The sequence below is a fragment of the Anomaloglossus baeobatrachus genome, chromosome 4 (assembly GCF_048569485.1).
Source record: "Anomaloglossus baeobatrachus isolate aAnoBae1 chromosome 4, aAnoBae1.hap1, whole genome shotgun sequence".
NCBI lineage: Eukaryota > Metazoa > Chordata > Amphibia > Anura > Aromobatidae > Anomaloglossus > Anomaloglossus baeobatrachus.
The window spans coordinates 95,038,800-95,061,858 of NC_134356.1; the positions used below are offsets into that span (position 1 = coordinate 95,038,800).

Genomic DNA, 23,059 nt, shown 5'->3' on the forward strand with positions numbered 1-23,059 from the left:
TTTATGGAACTATTGATTGAGTTAAATACTAAAAGCATCACCAGTATTGACAGTAAGTTGGATGAAGCACAGTCTAAATTTAAGGAAGATTGTCCTCCGGATCAAATGTCAGTTTATGACTCCAAGATGGGTGTGTCAAGAAGATACACGACACACAAGCCAGGAAATGAGCTCGAGATCAACGGGACTTCCTTCAGAAGTCAGTCTATTTTTGGAGAGTAGATCCTTCTGGGTCACCCAGGGCTGCTCGTGCCTCCTCTTTTTCATCCCTTTCCTCAATTAGCGACCAATCAGATGCATCATTTCTTCAGTCTAGTATTACCACCCGTTCTGGTATGATGATTGGGAGACCAAGAGAGAATATGACATCCTCTACTAAATTGAATAACTATAGGACCTCTGGCTACAAGCACTCCAATAAAGTGATTAACCTAAGTCCACACATTCTATCTCCTTCTGATATTTCTCTCTTGGAAAGGGGATTCTCCTTCTCACCGACTGCCAGATTTGATAAATTTATAGCCACTAAAGATCTGATTCTGTTTGCTCGCTCCCTAATTTTTAAAAAATATTTTTTTGACACTAATTTACATCAACTTTTTCCTACAGAGGAGGAACAAGTAGCCCTGCGGGACCTTGAGGAGCTCGCCATTGAACACAATTTGTCTGAGGGAGGTAAGATCCCCCCTTCAATACGCCCACGCTCCAGGAGATTCCCTCCACTTTCGTCCTGTGCCAATGTGGAAATGTTTGTTAATTTGGTTTCCAAAGAATTTGATAGTATTCCATCTGGCATTGTACAGGACAATCTCACTCGGCAGGAACGGATTAGGTTGCGGGAGTTGCGGTCCTTGCCTGATGTGCTTTTGAAGCCAGCAGACAAGGGTGGGAACGTTGTCGTCTGGCCAAGGGATCCCTATGAAAAGGAAGCATTGAGACAATTACGGGATAGGGTTTGTTACAAAAAACTGACCTATAATCCCTTGTCTGCTTTTACTACACTGCTTCAGAGATCCCTTAAAGTAGCACTAGACGGCAATGTTGTCACCAAGGAGCTGGCTTTGGCACTTCAGGTTATCGAACCAGCGATTCCCACTCTATACCTCCTGCCGAAGATCCATAAGGATATTAACGTGCCACCAGGGAGACCGATTGTCTCAGGCAGAGGAAATTTCTTGGAGCATGTGAATCGCTGGATCGATACCAAACTTCAGCCACTTGTGGAGGGCCTACCATCCTTCATCAAGGACACTGGCGAGTTCCTTAGGAAGGTCGATGGACTCTGTGTGTGGGGGGTGACACATTACTGGTGACAGGAGACGTTGAATCCCTGTACACCAGTATTAAACACTGTGACGGACTTCAGGCCACTCAATTCTTTTTGGAAATGTCCAATACATCAATGGACATGGTGGCCCTAATAATGGAGTTGTTGGAGTTCACCTTAACTCACAACTTTTTTGTCTTCAAGGGGTCCTTCTATCTGCAGCTCCAGGGAACAGCTATGGGGGCCTCTTTTACCCCCTCCTATGCCAACCTGTTCCTGGGGCTGTGGGAGAGGGACCTCTTCCTGTCGGATCAGCTGCCATCAATGGACAGTGTCCTCTTTTGTACACGGTACATCGACGACATCTTTTTGATCTGGCAGGGTACGGAGGCTGAACTCCATGAGTTCATGAAAACTCTCAACTCCAATAATTTGAATATCCGCATCACCTATACCCACCACATGCAGTCCATCGATTTCCTTGATGTTACAGTCAAAAAGGATCTTAATAATACCATTCAAACCGAAATCTATCGGAAAGAGACTGCGGGGAACATGCTATTGCATGCGACCTCATCCCATCCTGGCTATATGATCCGGTCCATTCCAGTGGGCCAGTTCCTGCGACTCCGTAGGATCTGTTCCACTGATTTGGACTTGGAGAAAAGAGCCGTTGACCTTAAGCAGAGATTTTATGCAAGGGGTTATAGTAGGCGATGTGTCAAGAGAGCCTATAACAGGGCAAGACATTCTACTCGTCATTCCATGTTTTACGCCCCCAAGAGATCTCAAGTATGTGATACTTTAAGATTTGTCACAGATTATCATGGTCAATTTCCAGCGATGAGATCGTGTCTGCAGAAATTTTGGCCCATCTTGCAGGCCGATCCGATCTTGGCCAAAATAATTCCAGACAGGCCCATGTTGAGTATCCGGAGATCTAGAAATTTACGCAACCATCTTGTTGCCAGCCACTATGAGGGAGTCGCTCAGCCTTCTCCATTTGGCCCTGTGACCCCTCGTACTGGTTGTGCACCCTGTGGCCGGTGTGTAGCCTGTCCAAATGTGGACAGGACCAATTCATTCTCCGACTCCATGGGGGCACATACTTTTTCCATTAAAAAACACATCACCTGTACTACGACGGCGGTGGTCTATTATGCCACCTGCCCCTGCCCCAAAATTTACGTTGGTCCGACGACTAGGCAATTTAAGGTGCGCATTCGTGAGCACGTAAATGGGATTATTGCAGCAGCAGATTGCCAAGACATTTCATCTCTAAAAACTATCCCACATCATTTTAGACAATATCATCAGTCTAATCCAACGTTGTTACGGGTCAGGGGTATCGACCATCTTGACTCTAATATCCGTGGTGGCAAGATTAGCCAGAGACTGGCCAGGATGGAGGCTAGATGGATTTGGACTCTAAAAACTCTTCACCCTATGGGTTTAAATGAAAACATCTCTTATACCTCATTTTTGTGATGGTCGTGGTTTTTTCTTTTTGAGGGGGTTTCTTTTCTTCTGTTTTTATTATGATATATTTATATGTTTTTCTTTTATCATTTTATTAGGCGTCTTCTGCTGGATACGTCCTGCATGTGTTTTCGGTTTATCTATATGTTCGGCCGGAGGACTTTGAATATTCATCAATTTGATATCGCCAGATTGATCAAGAACTATGCTTTGGGATTTAAAGATTGGATATATGCACTTTTTGACCCTTTATACATAATGTCTAATCTGTAACCTTGGTGTTCTGTGTATGCGTATGTGCAGACACGTATGTATGTCCAGCGTATGTGTGTGAGTATATGTGTGTGGTTGGTTGTGTGTTAGTGGGTGTATGTGCACGTACTTGTATGTGCACATATGTGCATGGATGTTCAGGGCAGTGTATGTGTGGATGTATGCCGTGTGTATGTGTGCATATGGACGCATGTATGTGTTACATGAGCACCAGCTCATGTACGAGTGTAATTGTGTGCATGTTTAGTGCGCATGTGTGTTTGCACATGCCCACGTGCACGTATGGCATGTGTACAATGTGAGCATGTGGCCCAGAGTGTGTGTGTGTGTGTGTGCGTGTGTGTGTGTGGGTATGTCCACATGTGTTGTGTGCATGCGCACACGTGAGAAAGTGTGTGAGCACATGTGTGTGTGTGGGTGTGCTTATGTATGCATGGGTGTTGTGGGTTGTATGCGCACACATGCATATTCACATGGAACACCGTGGCTCTGTATAATAACATTTTCAATACTTGGTGTTTTTTGTTATTTTGTTATATGTCCTTTTGTAATTGCCCTGTTGGATATTACCATCTATCTGAAGTCTTAATTGTACTTCTATTCTTATTTCTAATATGAGATATGGCTCGAGCTATAACTCCTAAATAATACTGAATACTAATGCATAATACAATATTCTATGTGACTGCACTCTTATCCATATGAGTATTTCCATCCCTTATATGGTATTATGGTATACACCATAATATTATGTTTTGGCCATATACTATTCCTATCCTCTAATACAGTGCCTACAAGTAGTATTCAACCCCCTGCAGATTTAGCAGGTTTGATAAGATGCAAATAAGTTAGAGCCTGCAAACCTCAAACAAGAGCAGGATTTATTAACAGATGCATAAATCTTACAAACCAACAAGTTATGTTGCTCAGTTAAATTTTAATAAATTTTCAACATAAAAGTGTGGGTCAATTATTATTCAACCCCTAGGTTTAATATTTTGTGGCATAACTCTTGTTTGCAATTACAGCTAATAATCGTCTTTTATAAGACCTGATCAGGCCGGCACAGGTCTCTGGAGTTATCTTGGTCCACTCCTCCATGCAGATCTTCTCCAAGTTATCTAGGTTCTTTGGGTGTCTCATGTGGACTTTAATCTTGAGCTCCTTCCACAAGTTTCCAATTGGGTTAAGGTCAGGAGACTGACTAGGCCACTGCAACACCTTGATTTTTTCCCTCTTGAACCAGGCCTTGGTTTTCTTGGCTATGTGCTTTGGGTCGTTGTCTTGTTGGAAGATGAAATGACGACCCATCTTAAGATCCTTGATGGAGGAGCGGAGGTTCTTGGCCAAATTCTCCAGGTAGGCCGTGCTATCCATCTTCCCATTGATGCGGACCAGATGGCCTGGCCCCTTGGCTGAGAAACAGCCCCACAGCATGATACTGCCACCACCATGCTTGACTGTAGGGATGGTATTCTTGGGGTCGTATGCAGTGCCATCCAGTCTCCAAACGTCACGTGTGTGGTTGGCACCAAAGATCTCGATCTTGGTCTCATCAGACCAAAGAACCTTGAACCAGTCTGTCTCAGAGTCCTCCAAGTGATCATGAGCAAACTGTAATGAGCCTTGACATGACGCTTTGAAAGTAAAGGTACCTTACGGGCTCGTCTGGAACGGAGACCATTGCGGTGGAGTACGTTACTTATGGTATTGACTGAAACCAATGTCCCCACTGCCATGAGATCTTCCCGGAGCTCCTTCCTTGTTGTCCTTGGGTTAGCCTTGACTCTTCGGACAAGCCTGGCCTCGGCACGGTGGAAGGCTGTCCAGGCTGTGGAAGGCTAACAGTAGTTCCATAAGCCTTCCACTTCCGGATGATGCTCCCAACAGTGGAGACAGGTAGGCCCAACTCCTTGGAAAGGGTTTTGTACCCCTTGCCAGCCTTGTGACCCTCCACGATCTTGTCTCTGATGGCCTTGGAATGCACCTTTGTCTTTCCCATGTTGACCAAGTATGAGTGCTGTTCACAAGTTTGGGGAGGGTCTTAATTAGTCAGAAAAGGCTGGAAAAAGAGATAATTAATCCAAACATGTGAAGCTCATTGTTCTTTGTGCCTGAAATACTTCTTAATACTTTAGGGGAACCAAACAGAATTCTTGTGGTTTGAGGGGTTGAATAATAAATGACCCTCTGAATAAACTTTTCACAATTTAAAAAAAAAATAAAAAAAGAAATAACATTCTTTTTTGCTGCAGTGCATTTCACACTTCCAGGCTGATCTACAGTCCAAATGTCACAATGCCAAGTTAATTCCGAATGTGTAAACCTGCTAAATCTGCAAGGGGTTGAATACTACTTGTAGGCACTGTATCTCCTATAGCTCCGGCTGATGTATGCACATGCGTGTCATGGGCGCCGGGACGCGGTCGCGGCGCCGCGCCGAATTACCCTGCGTGACGTCCGCTCGCGTGACTGCCATGTGATGCGCACACGTGGTAGTCATGTGATCGGAAATGTCGGGCGGGGGGCAGCGCGGCGCGCGACAAGCGTCCCTGGTTGCCCTGGACATTGCGTGCGTCATGGAGACGCTAATTCTTTGTGATCCACACCGATTGGCGGACGCCTCCTTTTTAACTCACACTTCCCCTCACTGTACCACGCCCCCTGACGAAGGCTTCACAGCCGAAACGGCCGTCGGGTTGGACGCAGGCTCCGTCTGATCTCCACACTTTTCCAGGTAATAGCTGAATTATCCAACTACTGTCCCCTTGATGTTTGGGGCGCTGGGGTCCCTTCCATACTCCCCCAATCAAACCTTGTGCAATCCTCAGCTTTCCTGGTGGACTGTTGATTACTTGATTGTACACATAGGTATATCGGTTCACATGTAATCATTGCCTAATATATGTATTGATATTTATGACTTGTCAGCAGTCTGTTAAAGATCTATTGCCTATGTCCACACTTGTTAGTGCCGCCCTGCACCTATCCACCTAATAAAGTTTTCACCTTTGTATCCTGGACTCTGGTCGTATATTTCTCTTGTTTGCCCTCTTGTTCATGGCAGCCACTGGAGAGGCAGATTGGAAGAAGGGCCTGTGTTAGAGTCGTCCAAGGCCCAGTCACTACCAAAATTGGTGACTAACCTCCAGGCCAGGGGTCCCCGGACTTGGGAACCCGTGACAAGGACTGCCGGGTAATGAACTTTTTACCTGGCCCTTGTGGGTGTCACCTGGACCCGTTCCTGGACTTGGGTAAAGGGGTGTGCACCAGTGTTTAGCGGTGGCACTAGGGAACTGGTTGTTTGGGTGGGAGCAACAAGACGGTGGCCCGGTCCGTCCTGTTCCGTTTGTATGTGCAACGTTTAAGATCTGTGCCTCACGTAAGGGAAGAAATTGTTTACTGTTATTATAATTGTACTCTGTTTTTACCCCTTTTTCTAGTTCCGGTTAAAAATAAATGGTGGTGGTCGGACAGCCCGTGGACGGTCTGAATTCAACCAAGGGGGAATGTAGCTCCCTGGAATACCAGGTAGATGTACACATAGGCCCCCGCATAACACCTATCCCACATAGGGTTAAATCAGCTGACCTGAAACCCTAGCCACCCCCCCAGGGAAGAACAGACACCAGTGGGCGGGACCAGGCGGATAGGGAACGCCCACCTAGGGGTCTGGAGAGCCTGGGGCGGGAAAACAGTCAGAGTCGAGTTTCAGTTTGAGTTTGGAGTGGAGGTGAAGCTGACAGGTGCCAGGGTCGGAGCCCTGACATCTTGGCTAGGTGGCAGACGGTAGCCAGAGTCTGCAGGAGACGGAAAGACAGCTGCTGGAGATCCGAGGTGGACCGGGGCAGGGTTGGAGCTCGCCGGTACTGACACCGGAGAACCGACCCGTAAACCGTGTGCACAGAACGGGTACTTGGACCCTGAAGCCAGGACCGGCACCGACGGCCTAGCTAGTTAACCAATTGAGGGCAGGATTTTAGGTCACAAAAAGTAGACAACCACCCACCGAGAGGGATAGGGCAACCGCCAGGGCCTGTAGATCCCAAGGGTCATCGTCAGACGGGCACGGCTCCCAACCAGAGGACCGGGAGTGGACTCCTGTGTTTCAAACCGGGAAGTCCTACCTACAAAACACACTGAGTGCAGAGGAGAGAAACTTTGACTACCAGCCCAGGTGTGGGATCAGATACACCCGTCTGCGTCGGCCGGCCACCGTCACCTTGGTTTACCACGAGACTTGTGTGCTTTATTCGACCGTGAGTAACATCGCCGGCCCCTGCAATCACCATCCTCAGCATAGAGACACTGGGCCCCGGGACATCCATCCCTACTCATGGAGGGGTTAACATCCAGCTGCCAGCCCAACGTCCCCGGGAGCCCCGCAACGGCAGCGGTGGTGCTGCATCTCACCACACAACGTGGGTGACGTCACAGACATTTTACAACCAATCCCATATAAATATGTCCCCGTTTATTCAGGGTGTCCACGCGACCCCCGGGTCCAGAGAACCCCTCGAGCTGTAACGTAGATCTGGATCCGAGCAGCGCTGGCTGCTGGCACGGGGGCGGCACACCATCACAAATAACACTTCATACAAGTGTTGTCAAAAGAATACTGTATCTGGGATTTGTTCCCCAGATTTATCTCAAATAACTTATATACCAGTTAGGATGATTTTTGGAATCAAGATATATGGTCTGATTAACGAAACGTTGACCTCTTTCCCTTCAAATCCCAAGTATTTGGAGATAAAAAGCTTCTCAAGAAAAGAGACACCTTCTCAGCTGTCCCAGTGAAGAAACCAAAAAGAACTTGACTGTTTGAATGAAACAATCATGCTGTACAAATTACAATATAGACACAAATTGCTCTAAATACAAAAGTTTTTGGAAAGTTCTTCACAGGCAAATAAACTGATAAATCATATACAAATTGTCGGTGCTTATTTTACATGCAGAAATCATCATCAGTGTGTAGACTGTATGATGGAATTGATAGTTTTATTCTTTCACAGTTTGTATTATTGTTTCTTGTTTTTGTCAGGACACGTTTTTTTAATCATCCCAAACCATCTCAATTGGGTTGAGTTAAGGTGGTTGTGGAGGCCATGTCATCTGACACAGCACTCCATCCTATCCCTTTTCGGTTATGTAGCCCTTACAAAGCCTGGAGCTGTGTTTTGGATATAAAACTGTTTCAAAGAAACATTAAATAATTTCCCATAAAAATATAAAATTTTATTAGAGATGTTTAAAAAAAAAAACAAAACAGGAATAAACCTGAGAATAGACAAGCCAAAATATATAGACAAACAAAAATATACTAGAACATAACCATAGGTACAGGACAGGAAAGGGTTAGTTGTCGCAACAATAAGACAAAGAGGCTAAAAAGGCCACAGAGACGCAATGTTAATGCAGCCCTGTATAACCTTGCTACTTCCTCCCTAAAATAGACCCAAATATAGAGGGTGAATATAAAGGGGGGGAGGAATAAAGGAGCATGACTAAGTGTGCAAATCGCATATGTCTGTGAGTGACTGTGCTGTGGGCAGAGTTTCATCGCACATCACAGCCCAGCATCTCGCGCGCTCTCTCCTTCACCGCAGAGTGCTGCAAGCACGAGTGATGCTCCTCCCACAGCCTAGTCACTCACAGAGACTGGGTCCCGCTTCGGTGATGCCGGTTCAGCTTCCTATTCCACAAGTTGAAGTGACATCACCGGACATCAGAGGTCACTGCAGCCTGGGTCATGTGATGGGGATCAGTGGACAGCGATAGCGCCGCTCACAGGCAGAACTGACAACAGAAGGTATTTAGAAAAAGCCTTCTGTCTTTGCTTTACATCGATGTGGCCATTATACTTTATAATACAATGGGATTAATAAATGGCTCTAACAGAGGCGCTGCAAACCAAAGGGTTAAAAAAATAAGAAAAAATATACAGGGATGCACAACCAGTTAGGTGAGCAGTATTTTACTCTTTATCTTCTAAATCCATAGCGGATTCACACAGGAGCGCCTCTCTCTTTTCTTTTTTATTTTGTTTATGCTTTGTAATGGACCACCTCTTTAAATGCCTTCATGATCGTCATCCTCTCTAGCAGTAATATGTACGGTATATATGGAGTAACAGCTTCACAGCAGGCCAATTCAAGTCACTTTTTTTTCTCAAAGGGATCTGTCTCCAATTTTTTTGCTATGCCATATGGAGCAGCATCATGTAGGGTAAGATCCTGACTTCAGCGATGTGTCACTTAAACTGCATTTACAGATAATTGTGAAAGAATGTTGTTAAAGGGACTCTATCAGAATGACTGTTTAAACCAAGTACAGACACTCATGCATCACAGTGGTGCCAATCATTTCAATACACCTTCCCACCTATTTACACCTTTCTCTGGCTCTATGAAGCTAAAGCCATCAATCAAAGAAGAGGGGAGGGTGGAGATAGAAGGAATACAAGCAGGTGGGAAGGTGTATATAAATGATTAGCCCCGCCATGATGTACGAGTGCCTGTACTTGGTTTGAACAGTCATTTTATGCTGACAGAGTCCCTTTAAAAATTCTTGTTTCACAAATATTTTTCAAAGTAACAGACTGAATCTGTGTTCTTTGGGTGAAAAGATTTTTGCATAGTGCAAACAATTATTGTTCTTGGCAGTGCATTGTCCTGTTGTCCAAGTTGTCTTGCACTGGCAAAAACCACAATTACAGAGTGTAATCCCTTCACGGGGCCTCCAATGGCAGTGGTGAAAGACGATTTCCCTGCCGTGGCCATTTAAATTGCGCTGTCACATTTTGACAGCGTGATCTAAGGGGTTAACAGGTGCGGGTGGATCACGCCTGATTGCCGTACATGTCTGCTGTTCAAATCAGCCGACATGTGCAGAGATCACAGCCAGTTCATTGCAGCAGCCGACAGTGATGATCACCCCTTTATGATTTAGGACGTACCGATACGACCTCAGTCATGAAGGGGTTTAGAAATCTCATAGAATCCATGACAAAACTACCTATGTGTGTTTTTTAGAATCTGACATATATGGAGATAAGTTATGCACCTGTATAATTCTATCTTGAGTAAGCCATGGGTCTAATTAGAACTAATAGTGGAGATAAAGATAGACATCTCAGCTTTATAAACTGGCCTTGTATTTTTTTTTCTATGCTCCTTTGTTGCCATATTAAGGACAAATAGTATTCTAAAATAGCATTAAATATCACAAACATTATTAATAATTCCCTGTCAATTTGCATATTACGCTTCAAACCATAAGGCCACCCCTTTCTTTATGGCTCCTTTATCTCTTCACTCTACGTTAGTCAGTATAGTCTCTTCATTAGCAGGGATGCAGAATCTGGACAAATTACATCATCAAAGTGCCTAAAATAGGATGATAGTGTCAAATAAATGACCATAACCATATAAAATTAATAGTTATTCCTTTTCTCTGAACACAATGAATGCTGCTGTTTAGGAGAAAATATAATGGCACAAAACCCTCAAGATTTGTGGAAACAGGAATGATTTCCAGATGTTTCACAATGTGAACCAGGAAGAAGTATCCATAGAAAAGCAGACAAATGCATTTTGCTTTCACAGTGTAAATAGTGACAAATAGTGAGATAAAGTTAGAAGAAATTAGAGGAGTAGTTTCTTACCGTCGTATATCACTAAACGAAACGTATTGTGGCATTCCAGTGCACTTTCTAGGATATCCTTTAGGGTTCGGTAAAACAGTTTGGCTTGCTCCATGCGATCCTGTTTGCTAAAGCCAGCACTGGCGATATTTGACATATCATATAGAGATGCGAGAGGTGTAGCATACTCCGCTATACAGTAATATGGCTGTGTGATGTAAAGAGAAATACAACATGAGTTAAGATAAATGCTGAAGTGCTCAGTCTTCCAGCAGTCATGACATTCATAGGACATTTAAAAGTGAACTACCTGAACCACCACTTTTGTGGAGCATTATGACATTGCACTTAAATCCAATGAGCGATTGATACACTCCTTAGTGAAATTGCAACAAGAAGAAAAAGTAATTTAATTATATACCTTGTATTTTTCCCTATGACTAAGGTTGATGTACAGGGTGGGCCATAAATAAAATAAAGTTGGATCCAAAATGTCCGACTTCAAAATGGCCGCCATGGTCACCACCCATCTTGAAAAGTTTCCCCCCTCTCATATACTAATGAGCCACAAACAGGAAGTTGATATCACCAACTATTCTCATTTTATTTAGGTGTATTCATATAAATGGGCCAGCCTGCAGTACGCTAAAAACGCGTAAGGCGGTGACAGATACAATTTTTAACATGTACTAATAAATTATTCACTTTTTTATCATTACCATTGTGTATGTGCCGAGATTTTTCTTCTTTTTTTGTGTTATTTCTGCCACACTGCGGCTTCGACAACACCCATCGTCTATGTACGAACATGGACTTGTGATATGCAGTGTTTTCAGCTCCCTATCTATCTACTACCTTATAGTCTAGCTACTGAATATTATACCAGCCTACACTTTAATCCCGGTAGTAGGACAACTGTGATGTTCCTTTGTGAAGGCCTCTTCAGTGCGTTTCCCACATGTTAACCAGGTAGAGATTGGAGGCTGTAACAAAGCAATTTGTCTATAATTGCAGGTCTATCCTCTGTAGCGATGATTCCTTCTACTGTTTTGGATGCAATGATAGCTGGAGATTGTTCTGGAAACATATCCAGACTTCTCTTCCATCAAGCACATGTAATTTGTCATTGACAGGCAATTGCAAAGGAAGTTTTTCTCTGAACTTGGTCTAGGTTTTCTATGTTATTTTTAAAATAAGGTTCACAGAACTGAACACAGTATTCCAGATGAAGTCTGATCAAAGAAGAGTAGAGAGGGATAATTACTTCAAATGATATAGTCTCTCCGATTCACTTAATACATCCCAGAACTATGTTTGCCTTTTTTGCTGCTGCATCACGCTGTTGACTCATGTGCAATCTGTGATCTATTAGTATACCCAAGCCTTTTTAACATGTGCTGTTGCTTAGTTCTATTCCTCCCATGCTATAGATGTTATTATCGTTTTTGCTTGCCCAGATGTAGAATTTTACATTTCTCGCTGGTGATTACCATTCTAGTAGCCACTGCCCACTATTCCAGCTTATCTAAATGCTTCTGAATCTTTTCTCTATCTTCTCTAGTGTCAGCTATCCCTACTAGCTTTGCATTATCTGCAAATTTGATTTGTTTACCTACAGTTCCCTTACCTAAATCATGTATACAAATGTTGAACAACACTGGAGCCAAGACAGAGCTTTGTGGTACCCCACTTGAAATACTCTTCCAATTGGATGTGCAACCATATATTACCACTCCTTAAGTATGATCATTGATCTAATAATGAATCCACCTAACTGTAGCCTTATCAATCTCATACTTGATCATTTTGTCAATAAGAAGGCTGCAGTCAATCTAATTGGTAGCAGTGGTCATGTAACACCCCCTGGGTGGTATTAATGCTGACAGGTTGTCTGAAGATGTATTAGTGAGTGCAGATCAGCAGTTCAGGTCCATGAGGTATTATATAAAGAGGATGAAATAAGTATTGCACACATCACCAAACAACTCATTCAATTAACACAGGCAAAGAAATCAAACCATATATGTCCTTAAATAGATGTACAAATATCCATGGAAAGTAATGACACAAGCTGAAATCTATCCATAATTAGAAAGCAATCCTGTCACTTACTGAAAAATAATACAGCTGGTTCAACTAATGGCCAATATAAATGTGTCTCATTACCAAGGTGCCCCACAAAAAAAAATCTCATGATGGGTAAAACTAATGAGCTGTCTCAAGACCTTCGCAACCTTATTGTTGAAAACATACTAATGATATTGGTTACAGAAGAACTTCTAAACTACTGAAGGGGCGAGTGAGCACTGCTGAGGCCATAATCCAAAAGTGCAAAGAACATAATGGCGCTCCCTGCAAGATTTCAGACAAAACAGTGAAAATAATTATCAAAAGATTTGTACAAGTACCAAGGACCACTTATGGTGAGCTACAACAGACACAGAATCAGCAGGTACAATTTTTTCAAAGAAAACGATAAGTAATACACTCAACCTCCAACTTCCATGGCCTACATGCATACTTACCACATAAGACTCCATTGCTGAACAAAAAGCACTTTCAAGCTTGCTTAATGTTTGCTCAACAACATGTAGAGAAGGCTGGGAAATACTGGGAGAATATAGAGTGGTCAGAGAAGAAAAAAGTTGATCTCTTTGGATTCCATTATACACGCTATGTATGAAAACCATGCCTAAAACTCCATACTAACAGTGAAGTTTGGAGGTGGGAACATCATGGAGTGGGGCTGTTTCCAGCATACGGCACTGTAAAACTTTATTTAATTGAAAGAAGGATAGATGGACAAATTTACCTACACATTCTTGATAAAAAGCTACTGCCATCTATCAAGAAGATAACGTTGAAACGAGGGTGGACATTTCAGCAAGACAATGATCCCAAACACACAGCCAAGAAAACTCTCAATTGGTTTCAGAGAAAATAAAGCTGCTAGAATGGCCCAGCAAATCATCTGACCTGAATCAAATTTGAAGAGTGTTTGTGTGGAAGAATGGGCCAAAATCACACCAGAGCAATATTCTTACTCATCACTAAATTTATGGACATCTATGGTTTGATTTCTTTGTTTTGTGGATTGGATGGGTTGTTATCAACATCTGGTGAGAAATTTATGTCAATACCATCTTTAGAAACATATTTACTTAGAAATTTGTTGACGTATAAAATACTTATTTCACATGTTGTATGCATTAAGGATAACTTGTAAAGTGGGAATAGCCTCTTTAAGCTACTTACAAAGAGTATCCAAAAACACTGTAAGATTAATGATAATATAATTTTCACTATAGCTACATGCATACTAACATGAGAGGTACTTAGTTTATAGTTTTGATAAAAATTGTATAAGCCTACTACTGTTATACATTCTGCCAACCAGGAACAATTTGACCTACTTTTGGATGGGACCCTAAATTCTTCCGACTCATCTCCCCACGTGCCTTGGCATCAAATGAACTGTGAATGATAGGGATGTAGGAAAACCTTTACTTCAATTAAAAACAGACATGGAAAGATGAGTGGGTAAAAGGATTCACATCCCTGAAGGTGGCCACAAACCCCAATGTACAGCCCCTTTAAAGATGGCACCAGGAGAACCTTTCAATTAATAGAATTAAAATAATCAAAGAAGAGATGAGTCTTTTTGATTCTCCTTGTACTTTCTTGAGCCCCTTGCACTTCTCTATCTCATAAATTATACTGAATAATTTGTTTGTTTGTTTTTAGTCTAAAAAAGGATTAAAAACATACATAAAATACATAAAGTCTACTTGATTCCTACAGTATGAATAGAATAAATACCAACACTGGTGTAGTTTGGTGTTTACGTCTCATTTTGTTTAATAGGCTTTGCGTAAAGGGCTTTAAGCTATTTATCTCTTAAAAAAGTACTGTATATACAACACATAAATGTTTATAGAATTGGGTGACGTATGCAAACACATGCCATACTTTACAAACATGTGCAACATACATTATATTAAGAAGTCACATTTACGTCATACTTTTGGCAAAATCAAAGTTGTTTTTATACACGTACAAAATTGTTCACTTACATAAAACATAACTTGCCAAACACAATATACAAGAACTTGAAATATTAACCCACAATCCAATAATTGACCCTGAGGAGCTTTGCAAATTAGTTAACAGTCTAAAAGTATTTTGAAAAAGATTTATAACGATTATGAAAAGATTATTTATGAGCTCTAAGCATGCACTGCTTAACGTGTAGCTATAGAAATCAAGGGATACATTCAAGATGCAAATACAAAGCTTAAGTTTATAAAATAGCTGAAAATTAACAAATAGTTGATTAAGATCCAATATTTTATTACTAGCTATTATTGTACAAACCAAATTCCACAAAACTATATTGCTGTGTAAGTTATAAAGTTAACAAGAATGCAATTATTTGGAAATCTCCTTTGGCCCTATTTTATTCAAAACAGAACATAGAACACAGATAAGAAGGGAAAAGTTAGATATTTTTTACATTTAATTTAAAAAAATTAACTAGTTGAAAAATTAATGGGAGCAACACAATTCAAGAATGTTGGGACAGGGTTAACAAAAAGCTAAAAAAGTACTACTACTACTACTGGACCATATATAACAAGCTTCCCCCCCCATTCACCTTTTGTGCCTCCTCTATCTCATCATAGACTGTAAGCTTACGAGCAGGGCCCTCACTCCTCCTGGTATCTTAATTTTGTTATTTTGTATTGTCTCATATTGTCCCCTCTGAATTGTAAAGCGCTGCGGAATATGTTGGCGCTATAGAAATAAAAATTATTATTATTACTACTAATATAAAGCAGATGAAGGGTCACGTGTGTGGCAGAGGCAAAGTTTCTCAGAAGCAAAGATGGTCAGAGGTTCACCAATCTGTGAACAGCGGCATTTAATTTTTGAAAAATGTTCCTCAAAATAAAATAAGACTTTGAATATCCCACCATCTACATTATATAATATAAAGAGATTCAGAAATTCTGAAGAAATCCATGTGCATAAGGGACAAGTCCAATGGTCAATGTTAGATACTTGTGACCTACAGGCCCTCAACAGGCATGGTATTAACCCCTTCACGACCGCGGGCAGTAAAATTACGTCCTATTTTAACGTGACTTAACGACTAGGGACGTAATTTTACTGCCTAAACTTCATTTGATTGCCGTGGCCATAGCAACGTCTTTCAAATTATGTCCCCTGCTGTTTCTTACAGCAGGGGACCTTTGCTTGACCCCAGGGGGGCGGCATCACCACCCCCTATCGACGATCGATGTGATTGGCTGTTCAAATCTGAACCGCCAACCACATCGTTCGCACTAACTTCGGCAAAAATAATGCCCGAATTAGTGCGATACTGTGAGATCCAGCTATGAGATGCCGCAGCTGCTGCAGCATATCATAGGTGGACCTCAAACATGTCGCCCCCAGCCCCTGCAGCACTGATTGGAGCGATCGTGCTATGACGCGCAATCGCTCCAATCAGTGTGCAGTGGGGCGGTCTGATCTGCCGGTGGCCGCCTCCCCAGGCCTGTGCTGGCCTCTGAGCCCTCCCCCAACATGTCTGCAGCGTTCAGTGGCTGGTACTTGTGGTACCACGCCACCGCTGCTGCTGCCGCGCCGCCGTAGCTGAGGTCACTGTTCCTGCTGCACGTGAGTACTGTGCTCACCTTGCAGCCCATGCGCGCTCCCGTGGTGCCCCTGCGCGCTCCCGTGTTAGCCCCTGCCCGTGCCCCCCTGCGATCTGCCCCCCCGACATCCCGATCTGCTCCCCCCCGACATCCCGATCTGCTCCCCCCGCGATCTGACTGCCTCCCCCATTATCTCTATTCTGCTTCTGCAGCTCCCTCTCCGGTCTCCCCCTCTGCTCTCCCCCCTCCTCCTCTGCTCTCCCCCCTCCCCCTCTGCTCTCCCCCCCCCTCTGCTCTCACCCCCCCCCTCCCCCTCTGCTCTCCCCCGACGTCCTCTTACCTGTCCTCACCGGCCCGATCACATCTGCCTCCATCGCTGGGTCCTTCCTGGGCATTCTGCTGATCTGCCTGCTGCTCCTGTAAAGCTGTTCCTCCTGCAGCACTTCTGGTCAGTGATCATCTGGGTACTGTGAGTATAACTTTTTTTTTTTTTTCTGTATCCCCTGTCCATTTTTACACCTCATCCTTCCATGCGTCCCGCTGAGCGCTGATCAGGGATACAGATAACGGATCTGCATCCCTGCTCAATTTTTGGCGTGACTTTTTTCCGTATCCGCAACGCTTTTTGTATCCCATCCGTCCGTGCGTCCCGCCGAGCGCTAATCAGGGATGCACATAACGGATCTGCATCCATGGTCAATTTTTGGCGTGACTTTTTTTTTTATCCCCGACGCTTTTTGTATCGCATCCGACCGTGCGTCCTGCAGCGGCCGATCAGTGCACTGCGTCTGTTCGTTTGAAAAGTCAAATAGCGCTCCTTCTCTTCTGAGCCCCGCCATTTGCCCAAACAATTACTTTACACCACATGTGAGGTATCTACGTACTCAGGAAAAATTTCTCAATACGTTTTATGGTGCATTTTTTCCTGATAGCCTTGTGAAAAAAAAGCTACCTAGTTGAAGCAACCGTTTTGTGGTAAAAAAACAATTTTTTCTTTTCACGGCTCAACGCTATAAACTTCTGTGAAGCCCCCAGGTGTTCAAACTGCTCACCAACCATCTAGAAAAATTATTTGAGGGCTCTAGTTTCCAAAATGGGGTCACTTGTGGGGGAGCTCCATTGTTTAGGCACCTCAGGGGGTCTTCAAACCCGACATGGCATCCGCTAATGAGTGCAGCTAATTTTGCACTCAAAAATTCAAATGGCACTCCTTGCCTTCCGAGCACTGCCGTGTGTCCAAACATTTGATTTCCACCACTTATAAGGTATCTGCGTACTCAGGAGAAAATGCACAATACATTTTATGGTGCATTTTTTCCTGTTACCCTTGTGAAAAAAAAGCTACCTAGTTGAAGCAACCGTTTTGTGTAAAAAAATTTTTTTTTCTTTTCACGGCTCAACGCTATGAACTTCTGTGAAGCCCCCAGGTGTTCAAAGTGCTCACCAAACATCTAGAAAAATTATTTGAGGGCTCTAGTTTCCAAAATGGGGTCACTTGTGGGGGAGCTCCATTGTTTAGGTACCTCAGGGGGTCTTCAAACCCGACATGGCGTCCGCTAATGAGTGCAGCTAATTTTGCGTTCAAAAATTCAAATGGCGCTCCTTCCCTTCCGGGCTCTGCCGTGCGCCCAAACAATTGATTTTTACCACATATGGGGTATCAGCGTACTCTGGAGAACATGCACAAATTGTATTGTGCACTTTCTCTTTTCTCCCTTGTAAAAATGAAAATTTTATGGCTAAAGTAACATTTTTGTGTTAAAAAGTAAAATTTTCATTTTTTCCTTCCACATTGCTTTGGTTCCTGTGAAGCACCTTAAGGGTTAATAAACTTATTGGATGTGGTTTTGAGCAGTGTGAGGGGTGCAGTTTTTAGAATGCGGTCACTTTTGGGTATTTTCTGTCACCTAGGTCTCTCAAAGTCACTTCAAATGTGATGTGGTCCCTAAAAAAAATTTTGTAAATATTTTGTAAATTTTGTTGGAAAAATGAGAAATTGCTGATGACCTTTGACCCGTTCTAACTTCCTAACGAAAAAAAAATTTGTTTCGAAAATTGCGCTGATGTAAAGTAGACAAGTGGGAAATGTTATTTAGTAACTATTTTGTGTGACATATCTCTCAGATTTATGGGCATACATTTTCAAAGTTTGAAAATTGCGAAATTTTCAAAATTTTCGCAAAATTCCCTACATTTTCACAAATAAACGCAAAAAATATCGGCCTAAATTTACCACTGACATAAAGTACAATATGTCACGAAAAAACAATCTCAGAATCGCCAGGATCCGTTGAAGCGTTCCAGAGTTATAACCTGTCAAAGTGACACTGGTCAGAATTGCAAAAAATGGCCCGGTCATTAGGGTGTTTTAGTGGCCGGGGGTGAAGCCAGGGCTGTATTTTGCCTTCGTGCTGCCCTAGGCACTTTAAGTGGCCCCTTAGTGACAACGTAACACTGAGTTTTCGCACACGACATCTGTTTAAGGCAGATCTACTCTGTAAAACACTTGAAAAAGTATCAATGAGAAACGAAGGGCACTAACCCCCCCCCCCAATGGGGATCACCACGGGCACATCAAAACATAGCATGAGTATAAAATATTCCCACCACACCGCCCCCACTTATATACTGTGACTGTCACACTGCCCCTAATAAACTACACACTGCCCTCCCTTATAAATTATACCCACCACACCTTCCTCAATTATGAAATATGATCTGCACATTGACCTCACATCATGCTGCCCCCTCCTCACAATGTCCCATGCATGCTGCCCCCTCCTCACACTGTCCCATGCATGCTGCCCCCTCCTCACAATGTCCCATGCATGCTGCCCCCTCCTCACAATGTCCCATGCATTCTGCCCCCTCCTCCCAATGTCCCATGCATGCTGCCCACTGCTCACAATGTCCCATGCATGCTGCCCCCTCCTCACAATGTCCCATGCATTCTGCCCCCTCCTCCCAATGTCCCATGCATGCTATCCCCTCCTCACAGTGTCCCATGCATGCTGCTCCCTCCTCACAATGTCCCATGCATGCTGCCCCCTCCTCACAATGTCCCATGCATGCTGCCCCCTCCTCACAGTGCCCTATGCATGCTGCTCCCTCCTCACAATGTCCCATGCATGCTGCCCCCTCCTCACAATGTCCCATGCATGCTGCCCCCTCCTCACAATGTCCCATGCATTCTGCCCCCTCCTCCCAATGTCCCATGCATGCTGCCCACTGCTCACAATGTCCCATGCATGCTGCCCCCTCCTCACAATGTCCCATGCATTCTGCCCCCTCCTCCCAATGTCCCATGCATGCTATCCCCTCCTCACAGTGTCCCATGCATGCTGCTCCCTCCTCACAATGTCCCATGCATGCTGCCCCCTCCTCACAATGTCCCATGCATGCTGCCCCCTCCTCACAGTGCCCTATGCATGCTGCTCCCTCCTCACAATGTCCCATGCATGCTGCCCCCTCCTCACAATGTCCCATGCATGCTGCCCCCTCCTCACAGTGTCCCATGCATGCTACTCCCTCCTCACAATGTCCCATGCATGCTGTCCCCCCTCACAATGTCCCATGCATGCTGCTCCCTCCTCACAGTTTCCCATGCATGCTTCTCCCTCCTCACAATGTCCCATGCATGCTGCCCCCTCCTCACAATGTCCCATGCGTGCTGCCCCCTCCTCACAATGTCCCATGAATGCTGCCCCCTCCTCACAATGTCCCATGCATGCTTCCCCCTCCTCACAATGTCCCATGCATGCTTCCCCGTCCTCACAATGTACCATGCATGCTGCCCCCTCCTCACAATATCCCATGCATGCTGCTCCCTCCTCACAGTTTCCCATGCATGCTGTTCCCTCCTCACAATGTCCCATGCATGCTGCCCCTCTCCATGAGCTCCTAATGCTGCCTTCCTCTTTTTCATAATGACACCTCCATGCTGCCCCATTCATCATACTAAGACCACCACACTAACGCTTATGCTGAGACACCCCTCCCACACACACACACACACACACACACACACACACACACACTACCCCACTCTTGATATTGACTCCCCTACATTGCTCCACTCCATACTGAGCCCACACATGCTGCCCCTTCTCCATAATGAGCTCCCAATGCTGCCCCCCTCTCATTCTGAGTCCTTACACTCCCCCGCCATCGATTTTGTCATTGCACTATCCCTCAACCCTTGTCCTCTGTCTCTAGGATTGGCCCCTCTCTCCCATTCCCCCAGCAGCAGCCGCTCTCCCCCACCTTCACCAGCAGCCTCTCCCCCAGCATCAGCCTCTCTCCCTCCAGGCCCCCCAGCATCAACCTCTCTCCCCCAGCTTCCCCCAGCATCAGCCTCTCTGCCCCCAGCATCAGCCTCTCTGCCCCCAGCATCAGCCTCTCTTCTCCCAGCCTCCCTCAGCATCAGCCTCCCTCCTCCCAGCCTCCCCCAGTATCAGCCTCCCTCCTCCCAGCCTCCCCCAGCATCAGCCTCCCCCAGCACCAGCCTCTCTCCTCCCAGCCTCCCCCAGCATCGGCCTCTCTCCTCCCAAACTCTCCCAGCATCAGCCTCCCCCAGCATCAGCCTCTCTCCTCCCAGCCTCCCCCTCTCTCCTCCCAGCCTCCCCCAGCATCAACCTCTCTCCCCCCAGCGTCCCCCAGCTTCAGCCTCTCTCCCCCCAGCCTCCCCCAGCTTCAGCCTCTCTCCCCCAGCTTCCCCCAGCATCAGCCTCTCTCCCCCAGCATCAGCCTCTTTCCCCCAGCTTCCCCCAGCATCAGCCTCTCTCCCCCAGCTTCCCCCAGCATCAGCCTCTCTGCCCCCAGCATCAGCCTCTCTTCTCCCAGCCTCCCCCAGCATCAGCCTCACTTCTCCCAACCTCCCCCAGCATCAGCCCCCCCAGCATCAGCCTCCACCCTCCCAGCCTCCCCCAGCATCAGCCTCCCCACTCCCAGCCTCCCCCCTCACAGCCTCTCCAAGTATCAGCCTCCCTCAGCATCAGCCTCTCTCCCCCCAGCCCCCCAGCATCAACCTCTCTCCCCCCAGCGTCCCCCAGCTTCAGCCTCTCTCCCTTCAGCCTCCCCCAGCTTCAGCCTCTCTCCCCCAGCTTCCCCCAGCATCAGCCTCTCTCCCCCAGCATCAGCCTCTCTCCCCCAGCATCAGCCTCTCTGCCCCCAGCATCAGCCTCTCTTCTCCCAGCCTCCCTCAGCATCAGCCTCCCTCCTCCCAGCCTCCCCCAGCATCAGCCTCCCTCCTCCCAGCCTCCCCCAGCATCAGCCTCCCCCAGCACCAGCCTCTCTCCTCCCAGCCTCCGCCAGCATCAGCCTCTCTAATCCCAAACTCTCCCAGCATCAGCCTATCTCCTCCCAGCCTCCCCCTCTCTCCTCCCAGCCTCCCCCAGCATCAGCCTCCCTCAGCATCAGCCTCTCTCCTCCCAGCCTCCCCCAGCATCAGCCTCCCTCAGCATCAGCCTCTCTCCTCCCAGCCTCCCCCAGCATCAGCCTCCCTCAGCATCAGCCTCCCTCCTCCCAGTTTCCCCCAGCATCAGCCTCCCCCAGCATCAACCTCTCTCCTCCCAGCCTCCCCCAGCATCAGCCTCTCTCCTCCCAGCCTCCCCCAGCATCAGCCTCTCTCCTCCCAGCCTCCCCCAGCATCAGCCTCTCTTCTCCCAGCCTCCCCCAGCATCAGCCTCACTCCTCCTAGCCTCCCCCAGCATCAACCCCCCCAGCATCAGCTTCCACCCTCCCAACCTCCCCCAGCATCAGCCTCCCCCCTCCCAGCCTCCCCCCTCACAGCTTCTCCCAGTATCAGCCTCCCCCAGCATCAGCCTCTCTCCCCCCAGCCCCCCCAGCATCAACCTCTCTCCCCCCAGCGTCCCCCAGTTTCAGCCTCTCTCCCCCCCAGCCTCCCCCAGCTTCAGCCTCTCTCCCCCAACTTCCCCCAGCATCAGCCTCTCTCCCCCAGCTTCCCCCAGCATCAGCCTGTCTCCCCCAGCTTCCCCCAGCATCAGCCTCTCTCCCCCAGCTTCCCCCAGCATCAGCCTCTCTCCCCCAGCTTCCCCCAGCATCAGCCTCTCTCCCCCAGCTTCCCCCAGCATCAGCCTCTCTGCTCCCAGCATCAGCCTCTCTGCCCCCAGCATCAGCCTCTCTTCTCCCAGCCTCCCTCAGCATCAGCCTCCCTCCTCCCAGCCTCCCCCAGCATCAGCCTCCCTCCTCCCAGCCTCCCCCAGCATCAGCCTCCCCCAGCACCAGCCTCTCTCCTCCCAGCCTCCCCCAGCATCAGCCTCTCTCCTCCCAAACTCTCCCAGCATCAGCCTCTCTCCTCCCAGCCTCCCCCTCTCTCCTCCCAGCCTGCCCCAGCATCAGCCTCCCTCAGCATCAGCCTCTCTCCTCCCAGCCTCCCCCAGCATCAGCCTCCCTCCTCCCAGCCTCCCCCAGCATCAGCCTCCCCCAGCATCAGCCTCTCTCCTCCCAGCCTCCCCCAGCATCAGCCTCTCTCCTCCCAGCCTCCCCCAGAATCAGCCTCCCTCAGCATCAGCCTCCCTCCTCCCAGCCTCCCCCAGCGTCAGCCTCCCCCCATCCCAGCCTTCTGCAACATCAGCCTCCCCCCTCCCAGCCTCCCCCAGCATCATACTCTCTCCTCCCAGCCTCCCCCAGTATCAGCTTCTCTCCTCCCACCCCATACGCAGATCTCCAGTCTGCATTAGAGACACCCCCACGCTCCTTATGAATCTTCAGCTC

General features: G+C 46.4%; 1 protein-coding gene across 1 annotated transcript in view; it reads right to left on the minus strand.

Moving 5' to 3' along the window:
* STING1 (stimulator of interferon response cGAMP interactor 1) overlaps positions 1-23,059 on the minus strand; it is an 88,120-nt gene that overhangs the window by 21,506 nt on the left and 43,555 nt on the right. Inside the window, exon 6 of the mRNA XM_075342285.1 lies at positions 10,689-10,875. Within this exon, the coding sequence (XP_075198400.1) occupies positions 10,689-10,875 (187 nt within the window). The remainder of the gene's footprint in view (positions 1-10,688; positions 10,876-23,059) is intronic.